Below are 26384 nucleotides of genomic sequence, written 5' to 3' on the forward strand. Positions count from 1 at the left end.
CATATATAATATGTGTTTATGTATGTATATATGCATATCTATAGTTATATATACATATATTAATATAGATATATGTATATATGTTTGTATACATGCATGTATCCCTTCTTTTCCTCTCTCTCTCTTGTCTTCCTTCCCCATCACCGTATTTGTCTATTCTGAGCCCTAATTATCCTCCTTGAGTTCTATCTCATCTCTCTCCCCCTCACACTTCTCTCTCTGTCAAGTCTCTCACCCTTTTCTCCTTCTCGTTCTCTCTCTACCTCATGTCTCTCACCCTCTCCTCCTTCTCCTGCTCTCTCTCTCTCTCTCATGCGTGCGTGCGTTATCCTATCCTATTCTTACCCTCTCCCCTTCTCTCTCTTTCTCTCCCCCTCCCTCTCCTTCTCCCCCCTCTCCCTCCCCCTCCCCCTCTCATTATCTTATCCTATTCTCTCTCTCCCACTCCCCCTCTCTTGACCCTACTCTCTCTCTCTCTCTCTCTCTCCCCATCTTTTCCTCCCTCTCCCTCTCTCCCAATCTCCTCTCTCATTCCCCCCTCTCCTTATCCTATTCTCTCCCACTCTTCCTATCTCCTATTCTATCTCTTACCCCCTCCCCCCTATTCTCTCTCTCTCTCTCTCTCTCTCTCTCTCTCTCTCTCTCTCTCTCCCTCCCTCCCCCTCTCCTTATCCCTCTCTCTCTCTCTCTCTCTCTCTCTCTCTCTCTCTCCTTTTCCCAATATCCCTCTCTCTCCCTCTCCCCCTCTCTCCCTCCATCCCCCTCTCCTTATCCTACTCTCTCTCTCTCTCTCTCTCTCTCTCCTTTCTCAATCTCCCTCCCTCCCCCTCCCACTCTCCTTATCCTCTCTCTCTCTCTCTCTCTCTCTCTCTCTCCTTATCCTACTCTCTCTCTCTCTCTCTCTCTCTCTCTCTCTTCTCTCTCTCTCTCCCTCTCCTACTCTCCCCATCTTTGCACTCCCTCTCCCTCTCTCCCTCCCCCTCTCCTTATCCTATTCTCTCCCACTATATCCTACTCTCTCTCTCTCTCTCTCTCTCTCTCTCTCTCTCTCTCTCTCTCTCTCTCTCTCTCCCTCCTCCTATTCTCTCCCACTATATCCCTTTCTCTCCCTCTCCCCCTCTCCTTATCCCAATCTCCCTCCCTCCCCCTCTCCTTATCCTACTCTCTCTCTCTCTCTCTCTCTCTCTCCTTTTTCCAATCTCCCTCTTTCTCCCTCTCCCCCTCCTTTTCCCAATCTCCCTCTCTCTCCCCCTCCCCCTCTCCTTTTCCCAATCTCCCTCTCTCTCCCTCTCCCCCTCTCTCTCCCTCTCCCTCCATCCCCTTCTCCTTATCCTATTCTCTCCCCCTCTCCCTCTCTCTCCCTCTATTCCTATCCCCTTCTCTCTCTATCTCAAACTCTCTCTCTCCCTCTCCCCTATCCTTTTCCCAATCTCGCTCCCTCCCCCCCCCTCTCTCTCTCTCTCCCTATCCTTTTCCTAATCGCCTTCTCTCTCTCTCTCCCCCTATCCTTTTCCTAATCTCCTTCTCTCTCCCTCTCTCTCCCCCCTCCTTTTCCCAATCTCTCTCTCTCTCTCTCCCTCTCTCCCCTTATCCTATTCTCTCTCTCTCCTATCCCTATCTCTCTCCCTCTATTCCTATTCCCTTCTCTCTCTATCTCTAACTCTCTCTCCCTCTCCCCCTCCTTTTCCCAATCTCCCTCCCTCCCCCTCTCTGTATCATATTATCTCTCTCTTTCTCTCTCTCTCTCCTTACCCCCTCCTCCCTCCCCCCCCCTCTCTCTCTCTCTCTCTCTCTCCCCTTATCCTATTCTTTCCCTCTCTCTCTCTCTCTATTCCTATCCCCTTCTCTCTCTATCTCTAACTCTCTCTCCCTCTCCCCCTCCTTTTCCCAATCTCCCTCCCTCCCCCTCTTTGTATCCTATTATCTCTCTCTCTCTCTCTCTCTCTCTCTCTCTTCCTATCCCCTATTCTCTCTCTTACCCCTGCTCTCTCTCTCTCCTCCCTTATCCTATTCTCTCCCTCTCTTCCTATCACCTATTCTCTCTCTCTCTAACTCTCTCTCCCTCTCCCCCTCTCCTTTTCCCAATCTCCCTCCCTCCCCCCTCTCTCTCTCTCTCTCTTCCTATCCCCTATTATCTCTCTTACCCCCTCTCCCCCTACTCTCTCTCTTTCTCTCTCCCTCTCCCCTCTCCTTTTTCTAATCTCCTTCTCTCTCCCTCTCCTTCTCCCCCTCTCCTTTTCCCAATCCCCTCTCTCCATCCCCCCCCCCCCTCTCTCTCTCTCTCTCTCTCTCCTTTTCCCAATCTCCCTCTCTCCCTCTCCCCCTCTTCTTTTTCGAATCTCCCTCTTTCCCTCTCCCTCCATCCCCCTTTCCTTATCCTATTCTCTGTCTCTGTCTCTGTCTCTGTCTCTCTTCCTATCCCTATCTCTCTCCCTCTCTTCCTATCCCCTTCTCTCTCTATCTCTAACTCTCTCTTCCACTCCCCCTCTCCTTTTCCCAATCTCCCTCTCTCTCTCTGTCTCCCTTCGTCTCCCTCCATCCCCCTCTCCTTATCCTATTCTCTCTCTCTCTCTCTCTCTCTCTCTCTCTCTCTCCCTCTCTCCCTATCCCCTTCTCTATATGTCTCTAACTCTCTCTCCCTCTCCCTCTCCTTGCTCTCCCTCCCCCTCTTGTTATTTTATCCTATTCTCTCTCTCTCTCTCTCCTTTACCCAATCTCCCTCTCCCCCTCTCCTTTTCCCAATCTCTCTCTCTCTCTCTCTCTCCCTCTCCGTCTTTATCCTATTCTCCCCATCTTCACCCTACCTATCCCTCTCTCCCAATCTCCTCTCTCTCTCTCCCCCTCTCCCTCCCTCCCCCTCTCCTTATCCTATTCTCTCTCTCTCTCTCTTCCAATCTCTCTCTCTCTCTCTCTCTCTCTCTCTCTCTCTCTCTCTCTCTCTCTCTCTCTCTCCCTCCCCCTCTCCTCTCTCTCTCTATCTCTCTCTCTTCCAATCTCCCTCTCTGTCTCTCTGTCTCTGTCTCTATCTCTGTCTCTCTCTCTGTCTCTCTGTCTCTCTCTCCCCCTCTCTCCTTTTCCCAATCTCCCTCTCTCTCCCTCTCCCTCTCCCCCTCTCCTTTTCCCAATCTCCCTCTCTCTCCCTCTCCCCCTCTCCTTTTGCTAGTCTCCCTCCCTCCACCTCTCCCTCCATCCCCCTCTTCTTATCCTACTCTCTCTCTCTCTCTCCCTCTCTCCCTCTCTCCCTTCTCTTTATTTTCCTATCTCGCCCTCTCTTCCTATCCCCTTCTCTCTCTATCTCTAACTCTCCCTCAATCCCCCTCTCTTCCTACTCTCTCTCTCTCTCTCTCTCTCTCTCTCTCTCCCCACTTCCTATTTGGTTCCTAGTTCTATATAACCCGTACGGGTTATGTAAAACTAAGACAAAAACTTCTAGTTTTGCATAACTCGTGGGTTTCTAAAAAGTATAATGTTCCTCAAAACCCGTACAGGTTTTGAGGAGCTTTTGATTTTTTATTATAAAATATAATGTTCCTCAAAACTAGTACGGGTTTTGAGGAACTTTTAATTTTTTATTATAAAATATAATGTTCCTCAAAACCAGTACAGGTTTTGAGGAACTTTTGATTTTTTTATTATAAATTATAATGTTCCTCAAAACCCGCAAATGTTCCTCAAAACCCGTACGAGTTTTGAGGAACTTTTTGTTTTTTAAATTTTTTTTGGCTAGGCTTGGTGTTACCGAGCCTAGCACATTTTTGAATTTCCAGAACACGCACGGGTTATGAAAATTTTCATTTTTTTTTTTGCATGTGGCCACTTTTCTGTTCACCATCTTGGTGCACTTACCCTTCAAGAGATCTAGGCGACACTAGACTCAATTCATCCTGCAAACTATATTTCAAATAATTAAGGAATCTTGCCACCTTTTCCATATCCTCTTCACTATGGCCTAACCAGATCACCAATTTGTAGAACTCTTTTGTACATTCTTTTACTGACATATCCTTTTGTCTAAGATTTTGCAATCTTTTAAAAATATTTGTTTGATAATCTATAGTAAGGAACTTTGCTTTCAGTTTGGCAATCATCCTATCCCAAGAATTGTTCTTCTCCTTATTCTTCTTTCATCTTTCTGACTATCCCGTCGCATAGAATTGTGGCCTTTAAGCCTTGTACAAACAAATTTGACTCTTCTTTCTTCTACAATCCTTCGTACTCAAAGTACTTGTCAAGATCGTTGATCCAACTAGCGAGTTCTTTTCCATTGAGGCTTCTAAAATAGGTGGGAACCTCTACCTTTAGTTTGGTTCTAATACTCATGATTGCTTTTATTAATATTTGCTCCACTCCTTCTGGTTCTACTAGAGCATTATGCATGAGGCTCATCTTCTTCCTCAACATCACTAACATCATCTACTACTCCTCTCCTTTGGGCCTACTCTATGGCATCCAGTCTTGCCATAATGTTTTGCAACATCTCAATAATCCCTTCATCATGGCCTATTTGACCACCTCCTACGTGCATTCTCCTTAGTGTCATTTTGACCAATCCCACATGTTCCCAGTATCTTATGGACCTGATACCAAGATAATGGCCACACAACAAGAAAGAAACTTACCTCCACACAAAACAAAATAAATTCACTATCTGTCTACCCAAGATGCTTATAGACAGTTCTAACAGTGATAGGAATTTAGGCAGCAAGAACTATCCAGGCTACAGGAACTTCCAAACAAATTAGCATAACAACACATCACATAAAATTCAATGAGATACCAATCAACAATCCAAAACAACGGAATGGAAAAATTTGATCTTCGCCCCATTTTTATTATGTAAAGATTACAAATAATGTTTGTTTTGTGCAACATTTCTTTTGATTGTGCAAGCCAACTATTCCGATCACACTCCCTTACCAATCCTTACTGATATATTGGTCTGCCTCGATCATTTTCTCTCCTTCGATTGATAAAATGTAGGTATTTGTAGATGAGGAAGAACTCCATTTTCAGTGGAGTTGTTTGAGGAGTATTTCCAGTACACCTACTATTCTTCTTGTCAAGTTTTGGGTTTAGATGCTCTTGCACAGATGTTGATAGCTCCAATGGTCTTAGCAGTCGATGTGCAAAGCCATAATGCTCGACCTTTTGATTATGTTGGTTATTTGGCAGATGAGATTAATTAGGGTCTATCTTCTATTAAGAAGAATAGTGAGTACATCTACTTCAAACATTACTCATTACTAATGTATCTTATCCTACATGAAGGGCAAACAATAGGAAGATGGAAGAACCAATTGAGGATAAGGGATTTGGATGATGATGGGAACATCAAGCCCATTCAGATGTGGACTGCTATTTGGGGTAGTAGATGCATTAGATCCCACTGCCTGTTCTTTGAGTAATTCTTTATGAAGCAAATTTATGTATATCTTGGTCACCCTTGTGATTACAACTTGTCATTGAAAATTAAATTTTTTTTGAGACCCAAGGATAAAGATGAAATAAGAAAGGTTGATCATAATTGAGGTGATTGGTATGCCTTCGTGATTATACCAAGATCTGGAGGTATATGGTTTTGAAGGAGCTCCATTTATCTTGCCTAGGACAATTCCAAATAGGGTGGCATACTTAAAAATTGTCAAGCAGTTAGCCTACTTTGATTTTATGCATCTCAGCTCCTACAACAAGCAGTCTCTTATGTCTGGTACACTTTACTTTGAAGATTTCATTGTTGCCTTTGAAAAGGGGTATGATCTCACAGATAAGAAATTGGAGCACTATATTATATTCCAAAGGGCAATGGGAGACAGTGGTTTGACCCCGAGTCTTTTATTCATAATACCAAATTGAACCAGAAATTGAGGGGATGCAAACATGTTCTTTTTGTGGATGAAAACCATGCAGCTATATTAAGAGAATAGCTATTTATATTAAAATAATGGTAGCAAAAGTTTGGAGAGTAAAACATGATCAATTGTATCCAAGTGCCTTTCTTGAAATAGAAAACCCATTGGAGAGATTAGAAATGGTGATATCACATGAAGCAGAGCTGATTAGGGATGTACCACCACATGTATTCAGGATTTAAGAAGAAATGAACCTCTTGTAGAGGATATTCAAAGGATACAGGCTGAAAATGTGAGTCCAATTTATATCATATTTCTCCACAGCCTCCAAAGATTAGTTTCTCTATTGATGAAACCATTCCAAGTGAAGAGAAAAGTGATGATAACATTGAATGTGAACAAATTTTAAAACTGGTCGTTGAAGAATACAATCCTCCACCTGACAAGAATGCGATTGAATTTGAACCTTCGGATCAATTGTTAGATGATGTAAGACACCAAGCCAGAGGTTTGTCTCAGATGATTCTTTTGTAAACTCTTTAGAATTTAGAGCTTTTGTATATGGCCCCCTACAATTCTATGGGGTTTCAATCAAGCCCTAAAATTCTATGGGATGTCTCACCCTATAATTCAATGGGTGGGGTGCTAGCAACTATCGAGTTCAAGTTGATTCGACGGATTCCCTACAATTCCCATATTAATGAACTGATTACTCCTAAAAAGAAGCAAATAAGAGAAAGAGTCAGGGAGATTACTCCTGAAAAGAAGAAAGATTTTCTCAAAGAATTGCAAGTTGAAGTAGATAAAGAGATGGATAATATTATTCTAGAGTGAGGAAGAGAACTATTGCGAGAAGCCATTGTAATGATTCTTCTAGGTTGGGACATAAGTTCGACGATTAGTTTTGACAGTTTTGCAAGACTCTGAAATTGAGTGCAGAGGCAGTGGATCAAATCCACACAGGATCGGGATACAATCCTGACAATCAAACTCTTGCAATTTGAGTTCTTTATCCACCTGACAAAAGGCCAACAATTATTGATGATCCAAATAAAGAATTTGGGCATCTTCATGTTTAGAGGATAGGAGATACTGATCCAATAGAGACTGTTGATTTGAACATTAATGTTGAAAAATTCACTAACGTGCAAAGTGAAAAATTAGTAAAAGAAAGCAAAAAGTACGCCTCTGAGATATAAAAATAGGCTGTAGTATCCCACAAGTTCTTGACAACAGGCACTAGAATTATATAAGGAAATCCATGAGAAAGAGGTAGAGGTGGAATATTGGAAGGAGAGAGCAAAGAGATTCCAGAAGAAGGATGCATAGTTAATTTCACAGGCAAAGATTGCCAAATATGACATTGCTTCAAAGTTTGTGAAGAAAAGGTTTGAACAAATGATCTCTTATGTTGATAAGTTTTGGGCCACCCATATAAGAACTTATAATGCAATCCATGAACACAACGGATTGGAAGGAAGATTGGAATCTAAAAAGGAAGAGTTGCTATCAAAAGATCCCGTTGATGTGGAGGCTCCACAAAGGTTAGATTGACTGATGATCAAACATAGAAAGTTCCATGATGTTCTTGTTGAAGAAATGAGTGAATTCAATCAGGTGGGGGAAATGGAATTTCCTTTGTTTTTCAATAACTTTGGTAATCCGAAAGGGCAAGAAGAGTGGAAGAGTGAGTTTGCATAGATACTACCTCAAGCATTGGAATATATAAATGATGAGCAAAAAGTTGCAGACAATACTAGCTCCAGATTGGATGAAATGTACGCTCTTGAGTACACCATGAGGGATATAATTAAAAACAATGATACATATTGCAGCCAAAAGTATGTTGATCATCTTTCTCAGATTAATTTGTTCATTGTTCGAATGGTATGATGGTGAATGTAGTGTGATATGCTCCACAAAATGTAGAACCTTGCTAGACCTTTGGGTCACGGGTATCTACCTGTAGAATTGAAGACAATGGGCGTTCACATTTGTGTTTGCCAATTTCTTTCTATTTCTCAAACTTGTTAATTGTTCTTTTGTTTCTTGTGCCATGACATTTAATGACATTGGATTATGTTTTCAAAATTTAAAATGATATGCTAAGTAGACAAATAGTTGTGTCTTTTCATATTTGGGTGGGGAATGGTTCAAACAGTTTTTGAAATGTAATGGTCTGAAGCTTGTCGCTTCCTTCATTTGCGTATAAGAAGGAAACCGAGATTGTAGTAGGGGTCAATGGCAGTTAGTTCTGGGGGTTGAAGATATCTATTGTAAGAACATTGAAGGAATTAATGAAAACAGATCATTTGGTTGTACCTCCAGTTTTGTTTTCTTCTTGTCAAATGAATTAATGTATCAAGTATGCATTTAAAATGTCAAAGTTTTCATATCTTGTATGTGATTTATTTAATGGGTTCTCTTAAATAGGAGTTAAATATTATGGTATAGTGATTAGAGGAAATTGAATTAGATAAAAAAGATGGGTCTCATGATTGAGCTACTTGCATGTTTATGCAAAGCATGAATTACAAAGTGCCTAATAACTAGAATTATAACTATTAAAGGAACATATATCAATCTGATAATTTGACTCCGTTGCCTTGTGGAGAAGGCACCAATTAGTTTGACGCCTAAAACAAATTCATCAATAATTCAATTATATATCTCATTTTTTATGTAGAGTTTAATTTAGTTAATTTTCTATTTTTCACCCTCATGCCAAAGTAAAATAGACATTAAAGAACAAATGAATTAAAGTTGTGATTAGAAGACACCCTCAAGTTGCATGAGATTTTTATCTACATAGTGTCACTATATAATTTTGAAGGGCAATTATTAGTGGTGAAATTGGTTTACCCACCAAGGTCCTGCGGAGCCTGCTTATAAAATTTGGCATATTTTTAGGGTTTGACAATCTGTTGATTTGGGAACCAACAAGGTCTACATCTGCATTCTAAGAGGGAGAAGCCATTCGTATTTAGATCAATCTAGTACTAAGTCTAGAATAATAATGCAAAAAACAAGAAAAATTGAGAATTATAGCATTGCATTACAATGATAAAATTATGTCTAAAACAAGAGAGTATAAATACATGATGTGCACTTATATCCTCTGCAAATTTTCATTTCAATGATAAATATGGAATGTGATCTAAAAGATTTTTTATATTATAATAACATCAAATTTTTAGGTTGACATCACCCACTTAATAAACATGTAGACAACATTATAGGATAAGTAATATTTGACATAGAATTTGATGGCCACATGTACGTATTTCTTTGACCAGCCTTTCAATTCATATCCAAAAAATAATAAAACATCCATTACAAATCTTTTCATTTCCTAAATTAAAAATTGTATGAATTCCCTTAAATTTGACATTAACCTTGTGCATCAATTTTTTTAGGTTAATACCCTTTCATTTAAAAGCTAACAATAGAATTTTGCAATGGTTCCAGAATGTGTCTTGAGCTTTGGTATATCATTTAATTCTAAAAATCAAAACGTATATAATGAAGTACAATATAAGTCCGGTCCATTGCAGAAAATCCAGTATTCAGAACTAAACTATCAAATATATTTTACTTGAAACAAGGAAAACAATCTTTCTTATCTTTTGATTCCCATCCATGACCTACTAAACCTGGTACTAGTGATTATTTTAAAACAAATAAGATGTTCCAGATATTTTTCTTTAGATCTAGAAAGATAAGTTTCAATGAAAAATTATTTTAGTTTAAACAGTACATTCTAAGTTTTGACTTATTTAAGTAGTTTGTGGAATTATTTTGGTTTAAACAACACATTTTAAATTTTGATTTGCTTAGGTGAGTCATCTAAAATCACGCTAGTTTATCTAATGGAATCATCTATCAATATGATTTCAGACGTATCATCTAAACAAATGAAAACTTAGAAGGTATAAATATATTTATCATTATCTTTGTTGAAGATAGCGCAAAACATACCGACTTTCCAAAATCAGACATTTTGCGTTAGATTCGCTCAAGGACTAAGAAATACAATATGCTTATCAAGAATAATAATCCAACTCTTTGAAGCTCTCATAAGCTTGCTACATATACGTTACTTCTTAATACAAATACAATATTTAGATTTTCAATAATAATTACTACTTAGAACTTGAAGGTATTACAAACTGATGGTACATTTTACAGAATGAAAAGTTTGGCCCTCAAGTTATTTATTGACCATTGTAGTAATATTGCTCTAGACAGCAGGAGTCTGACTATCCAAAATCTGGGCTTCTGTTTATTCTCCTGCAAACAACTCAAATTTAATTTTACTAGAGACTGACCACATACCTAGAAATGAATAATCTTAATGATTGGAATTGCCATAGCCATATCCATAACCATATCCACAGATACCAAATGAGCAATTCTCCTGATGGCAATCATTGAAACAACTTCCACAGTTAGCATTGTCATTGAAAAGGTTTGTGCACTTTCCTCCACAGCAACCTAAGTCATAACCACAAGCCTGGCCACATGATCCACAGTTAAGTGGGTCAGAAGATACATCAATGCAATACCTCTTGGAGCAGCAGACCCAGTTACCATTTGAATACCCACGAGCATTTGCAGAATTGGGACATACCCCTGGATCATCAGCACACCAAGCCTTTGTTTTTCTTCCTCTCTCCTTATAAAATGCCTTCAGAAAATTGGAATGACTGCCCAGAGAGCTTGGTGCTATGCTCTCACATCCTGCATTTCTCAGAGTTATTGCACCAACAAGTAGAAACATCATTACTGAGACTATTAGCCTGATTTTGGCTGCCATTGTTATGAAACAGATGTTAGGAGACTATTGATGATTTAAGAAAAAAAAATTCTTGGACAAGGTTAGGCTGGAGGGGAATTCATAAACAAAACGTACCTTTCAATCAAACTGGAACGCCAATGATCTGTCCGTGCTAATTACATCAGCTTTGTCTTGCTGTGTGTCGTTTAGAAAATTCTACAACCTTGTTATTATGAAAGACACAGAGAATTTTATGGTGACACGGGGTCAGAGCACATAAGGTTGGTATAAGGAAACAGATGGTACAAATGGAGCAACTTTATGTCTTTTCATAGTAAATTTCTTGTGAAATCATGCAACACATGTAAGTTAAATTTGGAAAGAGTTTATCATGATATAGTAGTGTGTAAGGTAACTAGATAATAGAACAACTTTAAGTCGATTTCAGAGTTAATTCTTAATTAGATCATTATAATGTAAGAAATTTGGGAAGACCTTATCAAATATTGGGTTTTAGAGATAATATATAAGTGTATAACACATAGATAGGAGGATTGGAGCAACTTTAAGTTGTTTTTATAGTTAATCTCTAGTTAGATTACCAAATTTATAATATAGAATAAATTTGAAAAGAGCTTATTAAATATTGAGTTTTAAAGATAATATAAATTTGTGTAAGATATAGATGGGACAACTGGAGCAACTTTAAGTTGTTTTCATAGCTAATCACTAATTAAATCACCAAATTTATAATTAATGTAAGATAAATATGGGAAGAACTTATCAAATTTTGAGTTTTAGAGATAATAAAGAGGTTTAAGGTATGTATGGGACAATTGGAGCAACTTTAAGTAGTTCTTATATTTAATCCTTAGATCACCAAGTTTGACAACTTTGGGAAGAAATTATCAAATATTGAGTTTTTGAGATAAAATAGAGCTGTGTACCATACAAATTCCTTCGAAGGAGTTTGGAGTGCATTTTAGGGAGATTGCATTGTGTGTACATTATCCCGTGTCAAAATTATGATAGAAAATTCGAGTCTCTTTATTTAATTCTCTAAGATTTTGTACAATCAACAAGTTCCTTATTTGTACAAATCCCTATTGAAACAATTCTTGCACAAACATGACATGGATGGGAGAGATTAGGGGAGAGGACCCAATATTTGAGCTCGTTCCAATAGTTGTGACAATGTGTCTACCGAGTATTTTTACAAGTAGAACACTAGTAGATGTGACATTAAAATTGTTAGTGTTGATTATGAGTACTCATAATAGAACAAAATGTATTATTTACATTTCAAAAGAAAAATTATATAGCATCACATCAATGCACAAACAAAAATATAATGATTATAACTTAATATATACACTATCTATCATTTCCCACATTTGATAATATGAATTTAAAACCTTGATTACAATTGAAACCTTTTACTAATTTAAAAAAAACATATCATTCATATATTCAACTTAATCCTTAACCATCTAATTCCTTCTTCAGGAACTTTGGGACTGTTTAATAAAGGGTAGAAAAAATGCCATATAATCTTAGCAGAGATGAATCCATTAGAATTTATGTCGTCTTACTGAGTTGTGGGCTGCACAATTATTAAGTTAGATGCTTTAGCTTACCTACACAGACCATTCGTGAATAAAATAAAAAAGCACAACCTGTAAGTCTGACATACGTGTGATGATAATTTCACAGACAATATGTGTGATACCCATCAGAAGGTACCACACCAAAGCAGGATTTTTCTTCAGTACTCACTAAATTTGATGGTTCTAGGGACGTATTTATTTATTTTAGGTATCGGAAGGAGAAATTTTTGAATTCCCTAATTTTATTTAGCAAAAAAGATTTAACAGATAATCATTAAAGGAGTGAATTTAGTAATTGAATATATGATAGTATTTGTTGATTTAATGTTTAATATTTTTAATAATATAGCATTAGTAGTTGTGATTTTAAAGTTGTCAGTATGGATGATAAGAGTATTTATAATCAGATGATATGTATTCCTAGATCTAAAAGACAAGAAGTCACGTGATGCCATATCAACACCATTCAAATATGATTTAGAGTACTCATAATATAATGGTATGTATTTCTAGATCTAAAAAACAAGTAGTCATGTGATGTCACATCAACGCACCAATTATATGAAAATGCGATGTAGATTTTTGAGAGGTGAAAAGTTAGGATGCTCAACTACTAGATCCTCTACTCTAATAGTTATTATGGTGGAGTGTATTTAGATTTGTTAAAAAGAGTAAACTATAATTAGTAGAAAATATACATTAATAAAAGTTAAATAAAATATCAGTATCTATAATGAATAAAAGACATTATAATTGCAATAAAAGATACTTTGTTTTACTTACAAATCTTAAAAATGAAAAATGAAAATTTTAATTAATTTATATGTGCACATTTTTATAATATCTACCATTCTTGATATCTACCATTCTTAAGTTCTACAATTCTTTAAAAGAGACAAAAGTCAAATGAATTCTAGTTAGACATCCACATGATCACTCTATGGTCTATAATGTGCTATAAATAAATGTGAATCTCAACTACTTGAGTCTTCAAGTATACATTTATCCATACTTGCTCTCATAACATCTTCTCAACAAATCAACTAATTTTTTAAAGACAAATTTCAAATTAGATTCAAAATTAATAAATAATAGATTTTTTTAACTTGTGATTAAAATATAATTCAAAAATCCTAATTAAACGTATATACAATTAAAAAATATCTTTTAGAGAGAATGATTCTATAAATATATTATAGAAGTTTTGCAAATTTAAGAACTAGTTAAGTGCATTTATGAACTTAAAGGTATAACAATTGATATTTCTTAAATTTAATATTTAAAATTTATAGCTCGATTATATTATAATTCTTATATTTACTATTTTATATTTTCATGATTGAATGTCTAAAGAATTTAGTTCAGATGTATTTATATATTTATATATAATTTTATATGCAAAGTACATTTAGAAATATGTAGAATTTGTTGGTTTGAATAAGGTTTTGGAATTAGTAAGGTCTTGTACCTCATGTTTTTGCTAATTTCAAGTAGGAGATTTATTTACATGACTTAAGTTTACTTAGGTCCCAGGTGTCTTTCTAGAAGATTGATTAGTTGTCAAATGATCTTATCTTATCTCATGACAACTACTTTTAGTTACCTAGGTCAAAAATTTAGTTGTCTCATTGCATCGGATTATGACACATGTCAACATTGTGTCTAATCCTACCTCTCATCCAACATTTATAAGAAAGGCCTCTCATATACATTTTCATGTCCATTAAGATCAATATTACATTGCTGAAGCAAGCTATTATTTCCATTCTATCTTGTGACAGTTATTTTTGTCTTGTAGGGTTCCTAGGAGTGTTGAGGAGTCACTAATCTATTGCTACATGGTGTTAGAGCTTCACATATGAATACTCCTTGCTAAATTTGAACAATACTATTTGGATCAAGTAATTTTTTGGGTGTAGATTTTGATTTCATTGACCTCATGGTTGAATCCATGGCATCAAAGAAAGTCAGATTTTCCTTTCATTTTATCAAATTTTGTTGTGTTTTGCCAAATCTTGAAGGGTTTAAAGTTGTGTGAAGCTTGGCTGATCCAAGAGATTAATTTTTTTTTGGAGAACTTTAATCCCAAATCGACATAACCATTACATTTAGGAGGCCAGTTTGACAAATTTTGACTATAAATTTATCTATTTGCAATAAATTTACTTTTGGAGTAATTTTTCTTGCTCATGCAGGCCATATGGACCTTGAGCATGAAGGTACACAATCATTATTATTTTTCATAAAAAAATAATTATTTTTCTATGATTTAATTTTTATTATAAGAAGACACAAATTTTCTATATAGTTGGCATAAAAATATTTCCAAAGGGGAAGTATATTTTGTACACTTGCGTAGTCATGCCCATACTAGTTGGCTTATTTGTTTGTAGGTCTATCGGCTTGCAAAATGTACTTGGTCATAGGGTGGTCGGACGAAGGTAGTCCTTGGAAAACACTTTATATACTCTTGTCTATAGATTTAATTATTTGTTGACCAATGAGCATTGGGTTGGATGACATCTTAGTTGACGCTTTGACTCTCATAGGGCCTATGTGTACCTTGAGTGGAAGGCACATTGATAGGTGGTTTCACTTTTAGGGACCCACTGTTTATACCTAGAAGCTTAACACCATTATATTGGCTCCTAAGCACCCTAGGGCGATACACCCTATGTGCTTGAGTGCTCTCCCACTCACCACCCTCTTCAACTGCCCTCCACTAGATCTTTCCATTGCACCAACTAATGTGGTGGAACTTTTTATTTTTTCTTTAGAGCTCTTGGTCAATGGTCACATTGGTGATCAGAAGCCGACTCTTGAGGGGCCTATTTTGTGGTTAAAGTTCCTAAAATAAGTTTTTTTTAGACAACTTGGATAATTATTACAAATAGAGGTGTAGCATCGTAAATTGTAACCGATCTAATTTACACCTCATGTTTGTGCTCCTAATATAGCATGTCTTATCTCCATCCCCTCTGTAGGTCTGATTTGACCCTATTCTCCAATGATTGATGTCATGAACAACATTTGGTGGGCCCCATCTTGGGATCCCCTCCCCCATTTCTCTTTGTTTTGGTCATGTTTGTTGGACTAGGCCATGGAACACCCTGGTCTAGACCAAGGTGCTCTAAAATGCCTTGACACCCTTAAACATTCTACCCCAATTTGAAATGGGGCAGATCTTATATCTCCCCAATGGCATTTGGTCCTCGTGGCTACACATGACCATTGGAGGTCATCCTAATCAATAATTTACCTAGGGAACCCTATATAAAGATATCCTATCAATTCGTTTTGACATCCATGAGCTACCTAAAGTATTCATGCATTCATGAAGAATTTATCATCAAGCATTTTTAGAGATTCATGGCTGCATATTCATTCTTTAAGCATTGTGGGGCAAAGTTGTATCAATCTTCATACAATCATGTTTGTGTGGTTAGGGTTTTTCATGTCCATGTGTTTGTCATGCCATTACATTCAACATTTGGGATTAAATTCAAAGAGCATTCCACTATCATCAATAATTGTAGATCCGAGGTACATCTCCTTATCATTTATTTCAGTATTTACATTATTTCATTCAAGGTTAATTCCTAAATTGGGGTTTGACTTAGGCAAACCGATATCCACAAAATCTCTCCTTCTCTTTTTGAGTGCAGGAAATATGTTTAGGAGTTGTACTCAAGAATTTTGGTAGAGTCAACAATGACGAATAGGTCAGCTTTTGGCAGAGAAAAATTTAGAGGACCAGGGCGAATCTGTGGTACCTAGTCCTGAAAAATCAGGCCAAACTTTTGGGAACAAGTCCTAATATCTTATTTTGCATAGATCTCAATTTTTTGATTCATGGTATAGGTATGTTGGTGACAGAGCAAAGAGCAAGGAACACTAAAAGCAAGCCACCAAACAAAGACCTGAGGAATCCTTACAATAGCCATCCACCTCAATAGGAACAAGAACTACAACAAAATCCAAACCCCTTAAAACAACCAAAGATACACACATAGGAGCCCCAAGGAACACATAAATCCAAAAGTTACGCACGAGGCTCCAAACACCAAAAACAAAGAGCAGACCACCAAAATCTCCCAAGGAGCACACCTTCCATGAAAAGGAACGGAGCTGCAACACCAACAAGCACCATAAAAAAACAAGAGGCCCATAATTGGAAAAAACCTCAAGCTCATAAATAGAGCAACAAGCCAAAGAACCAAAGGAGAGCGCATTGAGAGGAAAGAGACATAAAGAACAATGAGGCACCAGAAAGGGAAAAAGAACTTTACCAAATGCAAAATGAAGAGGGCCTCCCAAAAGCAGAACAATGAATAAAATAGACCCCCCAACACCGCCCAAGATCCCAACCATGCAAAACCCATGACCGCCAACAAAGATCCTCTAACAAGGGCACAACCGGGGAAAAGGCCCAAAGACCAAATGAACCTGCCCTCGAAACTAGACGAGGACCCAAGGAAAGCACAAAGTGACCCAAGACAAGGACAACACACATGAACCACCAACCTCCTCATCATCTTTATCCCCATCATCACCCCCCTCCTATGCATCCCCTACGATAGCTCCACCACTTGAAACCCTAACACCTGAGCCACTCCTATTCCCGCTCTCACTCCTTATTTCAGATATAATTGGTATGACACGTTATGTTCAGATTTAAATGCATATAGTGTCTATTATCATAAATCAAATTGTTTAATTCATTGGCTAGTCAATCATTTTACAAAGAAATTGTATTGTTTAATCATAGTTTACATTTTAAATATTTGCATTCAATATTTCAAATTCAAATCTAGCCTTTCATTATCTTATTTGAAATGGAGTTTTTATCTTATTTTGTTAGTTCTATTTCAAATAACGTTCAAGATGTTCATGATCTTCCCTTTCATGCATATGATGATAACTCAGTTCTCCCTTTCATTCATAGCTATGATTTACCCTTTCCCAAAATTTGTCCCACCAATGAGTGCACGTTGGTGCAAGAACAAAGTATAAACACTTCTTTCAAATATCTCCCTCTTAGAGACGAAGCTTTGGAGAATTATGTTCATACTTCTCTTAAAATGTACTTCCCCCATAAGGATTATTTGGTGCAAGGGGATGATATTGTAGCTACATTTCCTAGTGATATCATACCTTCTTTCCATTTCAACGACCTTCCCCCTAGAGATTTATGATTGTCCATTTCCTAGTTTGTATTTATCATAAAGATACCTTAGAGAAAGAGGATAATACCATTTCTCATAATTATAATGTTTCCAATGCTCTCTCTCTCCCAAAAATGAAGAACCTAACCAAGATCATATCAATACCATTCAAGTTTCTGAGAAGCCTAAGCTTGGTGTCCACCTTCATCAAAATGTCTCCCAATCTTAGCAAAAACCAAAAATTATTGTTAAAGTTGGATTGAATCATCAACTTGATTATCATGCAATGTCTTACACATATAATAACACAATGTTTACTTTGGAAGCCAACAAGAACATAAAAATTGAAGCACAATATAATTTTTTGCCTCCTAAAATCTTCTCTCTAATTCAGACAAATTATAGACACCCTCTCCTACTAAAGATGTTTCTAAAGAGGAACTCTTGGAGGATGATTGGGGGTCACTAGAGTTCACACCTTCTTTTTGTAGCAAATCTAAGATGTCTGAATTTGACATTCAATTTTTTTGTTCTGACATGTTTGGCTTTTGATTGGGCCTCTTTAAACTTCAATCCAAATCCACCTAAGAACAAACCTTCTCTTTATCCTACACATGGATGCAATGGACAAGTTTGAGTATGTGTGCAACAAAGTCTTGAAAGTCATGAGAAATCACTCTTTTCCAATAAAGGCTAGGTTTCCAACTTATTCCTTTGACAACATCCCCTCCTCAATTGTCTAGTGATTCCATGTCTTCTCATTCCATTATGGCATTACAAAAAGATAATGTTTTGTCCAACCTCCTTTATGCTAATTTAATTTCTCTTCATTGGTGCAAATAAAGAAGGAAACTTATACATCTTGAAAATTCTACTTTTTACAAGTATCATCAAATCCATGACGATTCTACTAATGGATGTCAAGCTTTGCAAACTAACATACAATAATATATCAATTTAGGTATCATAAAAGTAACATGTGGCAATGAATGGCATTTTTTTATGATCATTTCAAATAACATTCAAGTTCCTATTATGTTACTCCTCACTATGTGACATTATTAGCTTACCTATTGGGGGTTCATTGTCATTCATGGTGATACAATTTCAAATGCAATAATAGTTAGTGAGCATCATAATTTAGTCTATTTGTTCTTGTCTCTATGCTTGGGGAGAAAAAATAATTTTCTCTCTTTCTTCTTTCTAAGGATTCACTTTTTCCTGTATGAGTTGCATTTTTCATAACATGATGTCCTTTCTTGCATAGAATTATCTTTCATGCGAGTACATGTGTGTTCCTTGTTTAGGATCTATTATTTGTTTGAAATGGTACGTCTCTTATGAACAATCTCTCCTTGGTGAATGTGTGCAATCTTTTACTAAGGATCCATTTTTCTTTTATTGAGTTGTGTTTGCTTATGGTACGATGTTATTACTTGTGTGAACTTGTTTGTTTGCTAAAGGATTCTCTCTTATGCAAGAGGTGTGTATCCTTGTCTACAACCTCTTTTTCACTTGGAAATTTATGCCTATTATAAACAAACCATTCACTTTGGGTCAAAAGTGTGTCGTCCTTCATCAAGAATCCCTTTCACTTAGCGATAGGAGGAGGGTATGAATTCTTATTCTCCTTCCTCTCTTTTAGTCGATGATGTTATTTTTATTCAAAATCTCCTCTTGGAGGTAGATGTCTTTGAGAAAAGATATATTCTCCTTCAAGGATTCCCTTTACACTTGTTGCAAGATTTCTCTTTTTCAACTATCTTTTCCTTGCTTATAAGAGTAATGTCTCTTTAGATTGGAACATTGTTGCCTAAAAGGATATCTCCTTGGTGTTGAAGGTGTGTATCCTTGTTTCTAGCTTCCTTAAGACATGAACATAGGACTATGTTGACATTTTTGGGGGAGGGAGAATCCATTGCATATCACCCTCTTTCTAATATATTTTGTACTATATTTTGCATGTCTTATATGGGTTGTTCAGACTCAAACCCAGACAAAACAAATTCTCATACAAGATGCTTCATGTCCTAAAATAGGCGCATCATTTTTATATTTCTTATATGGGTTAGACATTCTTAAAACCAGACAAAACAAAGTCTTATATGAGATGTTCCAAAAACCAGGCATATATTTGTCTTATATAGGGTACACATTCTCAAAACTAGGTAAAACAAAGTCCTATACAAGATGTTTCCATAGACACATTTTTTTTTCATTTCATGTCTTATATAGGTTGTTGCATTCTCAAAACCAGACAAAACAAAATCTTATATGAGTAGCTTAACTCTTGAAACTAGACAACAACATATGCAACATGATGAGTGGAACTAACAAAATGTGCAACTAGACTATTCCGACTCTCCTCCTCAACATGGATCACCTAGCATAACATAGATTGCTAGCCCATGGCATCCATGTTCTCTCTTTTCTCTTGCCCACGAGATCATAGCTTTTCTATTTGTGGATCATGTTTCATCATTTGATGCATCTCCCACTCTTTTTATGTGATCACTTGTGTTCTTGTGATAGAATTCTAAGAATGATATTAGTGGCTGAAACATTTTGATTATCGAGGTGTCTTCAACTAGTTGACTTGGGAGCCTTTTGTGTTGTGTCTTTCATCCTTGTTTTTATTTTCTCTTTCTTTAGCTTTTGTCTTTGTTTTTATTTTTTTCTTTGTCTTGTTGTGTGTGTCCTTGCATATGATTGTGTGAGTTAAGATCCTAAGATTGGGGGCTTTGTTCATTGAAATTAGCAATGTCTTATCTCCTTGTGATCTCGCTCCTAATTGGTCCTCTCTCCCATATTTCTACTTTACCATGAGTATTTGCATGAGATCATACTACTGTTAAAGTGGGGGCTACATGTAGCATCACAAATAGTAACCGGTCCAATTGACACCTCATGTTTGTGCTCTTACTTTAGCATGTCCTATCTCCATGCCCTCTATAGGTCCGATTTGATCATATTCTCCAACTTTGATGTCATGAATAGAATTTGTTGGGCCCCATCTTGTGATCCCCTCCCCCATTTCTCTTTTTTTGGTCATGTTTGTTGGAGGACCAGAGCACCCCAAAACATCCTTATCCCCCTTAAATAAGCCCTAATTTGAAATGGGGCAGGCCCTATATCTCCTTAATGGCATTTGGTCCTTGTGCTACACATGACCATTGCAGGTCGTTCTAATCAATAATTTACCTAAGGAACCTTATATAAAGACATACTATCAATTCATTTTGACATCCATGATTTACCTAAAGTATTAGTGCATCCGTGAAGCATTCATGATCAAACATTTTCAGAGATTCAAGGCTGCATATTCATCCTTCAAGCATTGTGGGACAAAGTTACATAAATCTTCATGCAAGAATTTGTGTGTGATTAGGGTTTTTCATGTCCATGTGTTTGTCATGCCATTACATTCAAAATTTGTGATTACATTCAAAGAGAATTGCATCATTATCAATAATTGCAGATCTGAGGTATATCTCCTTATAATTTATTTTAGTATTTGCATTATTTCATTCAAGGTTAATTCCTAAACCGAGGTTTGACTTAGGCAAACCCCTATCCACAACAACTCTCCTTCTATTTTTGTGTGCATAAATCAGGTTCATGAGTTGTAATCAATGATTCAGGAAAAGTCAAATTTGATGGACAGGTCAACTTTTGACAAAGAAAAATTCAGAGGACTAGCTAGGACAAATCTGTGCTACTTGGTCTTGAAAAATCAAGCCGAACTCCTAGGAACAAGTTCTAAACATTTTATTTTGCCCATATCTTAGTTTGTGGCTCTATCATGTATCTGCAACAATCTATTTTTGACAATTGACTTCAATTATTCATGGTTTTACCCTAATTTCACAATTATCATCCAATTTTCAGCTAGAAAGGAGACAAACAAACTAGTGAATCTAATCGAAATTTTAGTCCTTTGAACCTTATTTGGATTGAGTCTAGATCTATTGGATTCATGCCCTTATTTCAAAGTATGGTTAATTTGGTTAGTCAGTGGCTTTATTTGGTGAATCCCTAATTCCAAATTACACCATTACAAGAGGCAAAATTTTCATATGAGATATTTTGAGAAAGTTGGTTTCACCAATTTTCTGGTGGTGTAGGTGATTTTTAGAAAATTTGAGCATAGTTTTTGTTGTTTGAAGTTAGATCCTCATTTTTAGCTTTGAAGCTCATAACCTTTTACCAAGATCTTTGATTTTCAAAATTCTTGTGGTGTTGAAAAGGTATTGAGGAGCTTTTTCAAGCCATCCATGTAAAATTTCTAGATCCTATCCTAGATATCTCTTATTCATTTTTTTCTATATTTTCATCCCAGTGGATTACTTGGACATTTTGATAATTGGGGAGGTTTTCTCTTGATCTCATCACTTCATTTCGGCTATATTTTATGTAATTGATCTCTATTTTATAATTCAAAAAATGTATCATTATTTTAATAATTGGTTATTCAACTCATCCTTTTGTAATACCTTTGACTAAGGATAACTCAATGGGGCTTCACTTAGTGAACCTGGGTTATATCACCTGCATTCATGGCATACTAAAGATTCAACTCATCCTTTTGTAATCCCTTTGACTAAGGATAATTCATGAAGGCTTCACTTAGTGAGTCTGGTTTATATCACCCGTGTTCATGGCATACTAAAGAATCCCCTTATTTTTCAAAAAAATATTGCCATAAACTCCTTTTTTGCGACCCCCTCCCAATACACAACTTGAATTAAAATCCCCCCTATTTGCACAAAATATTGCATTTTTTTCATAGCCCAAATTAAAAATCCTCCTATTTTCACTAATGGGAAATATATTGCACCCTCATTTGTGGGATATTAAACCCCCAAATATGAACACATGTGATATGATATTGCCTATTTAGCGAAGCTCCCTGTGGGATAATTATAAGTCTTGGAAAAAACACATTGACAAATTGTAGGCGACTTAATATTTGCCTAATCTTTATGGACTCATTCCTAAGCCAAAGACATAAAGGAATAATTTTGGTTAGAGTAATAAGAATGATCATATCATAGGATTAATTGGTTGTTGTTTTAGTGCAAGCATCTTCAAAGAAACCTATTTAATCAGATTTCAAGAATCAAGTGACCATGCATAGTTTAGACCATGATTTGGGAGATATTTAGAGACTCTTGTAATCCTCTACTCCTAGATCATCACGATTTAGATTGCCTTATTCCACTTGATGGTGTTGATAATCTTTCCTTTGATGGTGAAACCTTAGAGGAGCTTGAATATTATGCAAAACTTGAGCACCTTGATGGTCCAAAGACTTCTCTTGTAGTTCCTACTTCTCCAATTGAGATCACACATTCATGTTTTGTTGATGTTTGAATACCAATAATGATTCATTTCAATAGGTATCTAATTGTCTTCCTGATTGGGATTCCTATTTAACAAACATTGCTTCATTGTTTGTGGATTTTCATATTTCATATTTGGAAGACCAATTTGAGGGGTTATCTTTCTTATTTGATGACACTCATGGTACAACTAGTATCACTTCATATTTATCTTTTTATCTTGTTCAAAATTAATTTCTAATTATTCCTTGTTTGTCATATTTTATTGTGATTGGACATGTACCTAATTGATTTGTGGTATCTTCACCATCCAAGGACTAGGAAACACATGAACATGTTTTAAATACATATCCATGCATTTGGATTCCACTTCCTACAAATTCCTATTCATAATTGGAAGAATTCATGAATTTGAACTTGTTTTACCTTATTCCCAAGGGATGAAATGTTGTTTATAAGTATTGGACTATGTTTTATCTTCAAGCACTCACCATTTTTGTAGTATCTTGTACATTATGGGAAAACTGTGTTGTCTCTCTCGTTCCTTCCTATAGGGGGACCATTGATTGTAATTTCATAATGGATGTATTCCTTAGGGGAATCATTGAGTCCTCCATGCGTCATCATTTATTTTTATCTTTTCTCTCTTTTGGAGAGAATTTTTGTCCCACTAGGTTTTCATATTTTCTCTAGTTTTGAGAGATTTTTATTTTACATGAGTGCCTAAAATGTTTTTGTAGTTGAGACCCATCATCATAACAATCATAATAATAATTACTAAGTTACACTTAAGGGGGAGGTGAAGGGGGTGTAGGGGGTGGGGTGTGTGTGTGTGTGGGTGTGAATAAGGTTTTAGACCTAGTAAGTTCTTGTACCTAGTATTTTTTCTAGTTCCTAGTAGGACACTTATTCACATGACTTAATTTTAATTAGGTCCTAGGTGCCCTTCTATAATATTGATTAGTTGTCACTTGATCTTATCTTATCTCATGAAAGCTACTTTTAGTTACCCAGGTCAACACTTTAGTTTTCTCATTGTAGAGGGTTATGACACATATCAACATCTTGTTTAATCCTACCTCTCACCTTTCCTTTATAAGAAAGGTCTATCATGTATATTTTCATGTACATTAATCACTTGCATCTTTTAAGCAAGCTATTATTGCCAAAATATCTCTCGTGGAAGTTATTTTTGTCTTGTCGAGCTCTTGGGGGTGTTAAGGAGTCACCAATTACTCATATATATATATATATATATATATATATATATATATATATATATATATATATATATAAGGTGAAAAATTACACTTCTATATAGTTTTAAATTTTATGCTTATAATGTTTATAGTTTCTAATTTTTTTTTTTTATAATTTGCACATTCTAATTCATGCAAAGTTTTATCCAAATATGTTAATATAGCTATTTATATTGATATATAGTTCTACATGTTTAAATTATGTTGGAAATAAGGTTTCCATTTTGTAACAAAACCACCTTAGTGACTTACTAGTGTGTAAAAGATGAAATTCAAAGAAAATTTATTTTTCTTTAAGATTGATTTTGTATTAATTAAATTTATGCTAATAACCATTTTCTAAAGTCATATTTTGAAGAAAAAAGAGTTGATAAATCAAATGAAAATGCTTAAAAAAGAAGAATTGGTAAAAATGACATGTAACAAAGAAATGAAATAACTTTTTGATAACAAAAATAAAAAATGCAAAAAAAATTATGAGTCTTATTTTGGGATGCTAATGCAATGTGAGATCCATGTGATGGGTTCTTGTCTTATACTGCAAATAGGAAATAAAAAGTATAGTACAATACAAAAAAAATCCTTCCATGTATAAAAAACAAGAAAAATCCAATTGGAATTACAAAATTTATTCTATCAAAACCTATGAATTACTTAATAAATTAAAAGAAATAAAACAATATTAAATGGAAGATTTTGGAAAAGGTACCACCAATGTGAAAGACACTAAAAAGGTCTAGTAAAATTACAATTAAATATATATAAAATAAATATTTTTAGTTGTAATTTTGGGGTTTGCCTTAGTTCAGCCCCATATCAGTCTTTTAACATTCACAAATAGCCTTTTTTGAATAAAAATGACAAATACAATACAAGTATAATTAAAACCACAGTGGTAATAATAGGACTAAATATGATCCTAAATGTGGGGATTGTTAACAATAAAAAATTTAGACATGAATGATCAACTCAAGAGAGATGAGAACTATAATAAAATAAGAAGAATATCATCTCTAGATCTAGAAGCCACCAAGAAGGACACTATTAGCTATTTTAAATTGTTGTCACAATTTCATGAATTTCACTTAGCAATAAATTTTTTGTTCACATGCACAATGGGTTGGTAATAGCTAAATAGAGAAACCATGGAGCTTGTTGGTTCTTAATTGAGAGGTGGAGCTTCCAAAAATTGCCTTAGAGTTCTAGAATAATTACTTTTTTAAATTACAAACAATACTAAGAAAAAGGGTAAGATAATTGTCTCGACAACACTTAGAACCATTACATTCTCAAGTGCTAGGGATGGTAAGAAGAAAGTAATTCTTAAACAACCATTAGAATCATGAAATTTTATGACAAGATAACACACTGTGTTAGTATCCATGTGATGTGCTCTCATTTGAAAATGATGAATGATTGCCTCATATATGATTTAGGCCCACTTCCAATGGTCATATCAAAATATTACGATCAGATCACAAATGGCAAGAATAGACACTCATACACATTTGGTTTTGGTCCATTTGTGAAGAAAATATGATGCTAATCTCCCTAGTCCTCTAAGACTATGGCGTTAGATGTCCTAGTCCAGCCATAAAAGGAGCAGAGAAGCATGATTGAAGAGTAGAAGGTCTTGGGACATAGGATCTGGTCACCAAATGAGCATATGACAACAATTTGAATGTGATGGGGCCAAATAAAGGTTTGAAATGAGGGTCATGAGAGAGAACACTAAGAAAGAGACCAAGGAGTGTGAAGTTATAAGGGCTTACAATTTATGACACTAAATTTAGCCCCTACCATAGTGGGAGTATGAATTTATGCTCATACTAGTGGTAAAGTAGAGATGAAGAGATAGAGTAGCTAAGAGAAAAACAAATTAGGAATAGGATGAAACTAAGATGAGAGGTGATCAAGCCCCCAATCCTAGGATACTATCAGTATATGCAAAAACCTTTAAAAATACATATGCAAAGAAAACAATGTTAGTACTAAAGCAAGAAAAAGGTTCCAAGTTAACTAGTTAAAGAGACCTTGATGTCGAAAGTGTCTCTACCCATGATATCATTCTAAGAATGTTACCACAAGAGAACAAGTGGACCTATAAAATGATACAAGATTATACACCAATTGATGAGACAAAGATCCCTAAAAAGTGCCATAGAGAAGGCATGAATTCCATTAGCCAACAAGGTGTGTTATGCTGGGTGATTCATGTAGTGCAAAACAATGATCACACTAGAAAGACACACTATACTAGGTAATCAACACCTAAGAAAGTATTAAAAATGATGATCATGCTAACAAGTTGTGTTATGTTAGTTGACCCGTACTCAAGGAATTCAAAGTGATAACAACAATCAAACTAGTAAGACACACTATGCT

At 35.8% G+C, this 26384-nt stretch overlaps 1 protein-coding gene across 1 annotated transcript; it reads right to left on the reverse strand.

The window, feature by feature from the left end:
* Nucleotides 1-9764: 9764 nt before the first annotated feature.
* LOC131072470 (stigma-specific STIG1-like protein 4) lies at nt 9765-10717 on the reverse strand. Its single transcript, XM_058008634.2, has one exon. It carries the CDS (start codon nt 10663-10665, stop codon nt 10201-10203), a length of 465 nt encoding a protein of 154 aa, XP_057864617.2. The 5' UTR covers nt 10666-10717; the 3' UTR covers nt 9765-10200.
* Between the last annotated feature and the right edge of the window lie 15667 nt (nt 10718-26384).

The sequence above is a fragment of the Cryptomeria japonica genome, chromosome 8, assembly GCF_030272615.1.
Source record: "Cryptomeria japonica chromosome 8, Sugi_1.0, whole genome shotgun sequence".
Classification (NCBI taxonomy): Eukaryota; Viridiplantae; Streptophyta; class Pinopsida; order Cupressales; family Cupressaceae; genus Cryptomeria; species Cryptomeria japonica.

Bases quoted from the DNA above. Each gene is read 5' to 3' on its own strand.
- LOC131072470 (XM_058008634.2), bottom strand. From the start codon at position 10,665: ATGGCAGCCAAAATCAGGCTAATAGTCTCAGTAATGATGTTTCTACTT.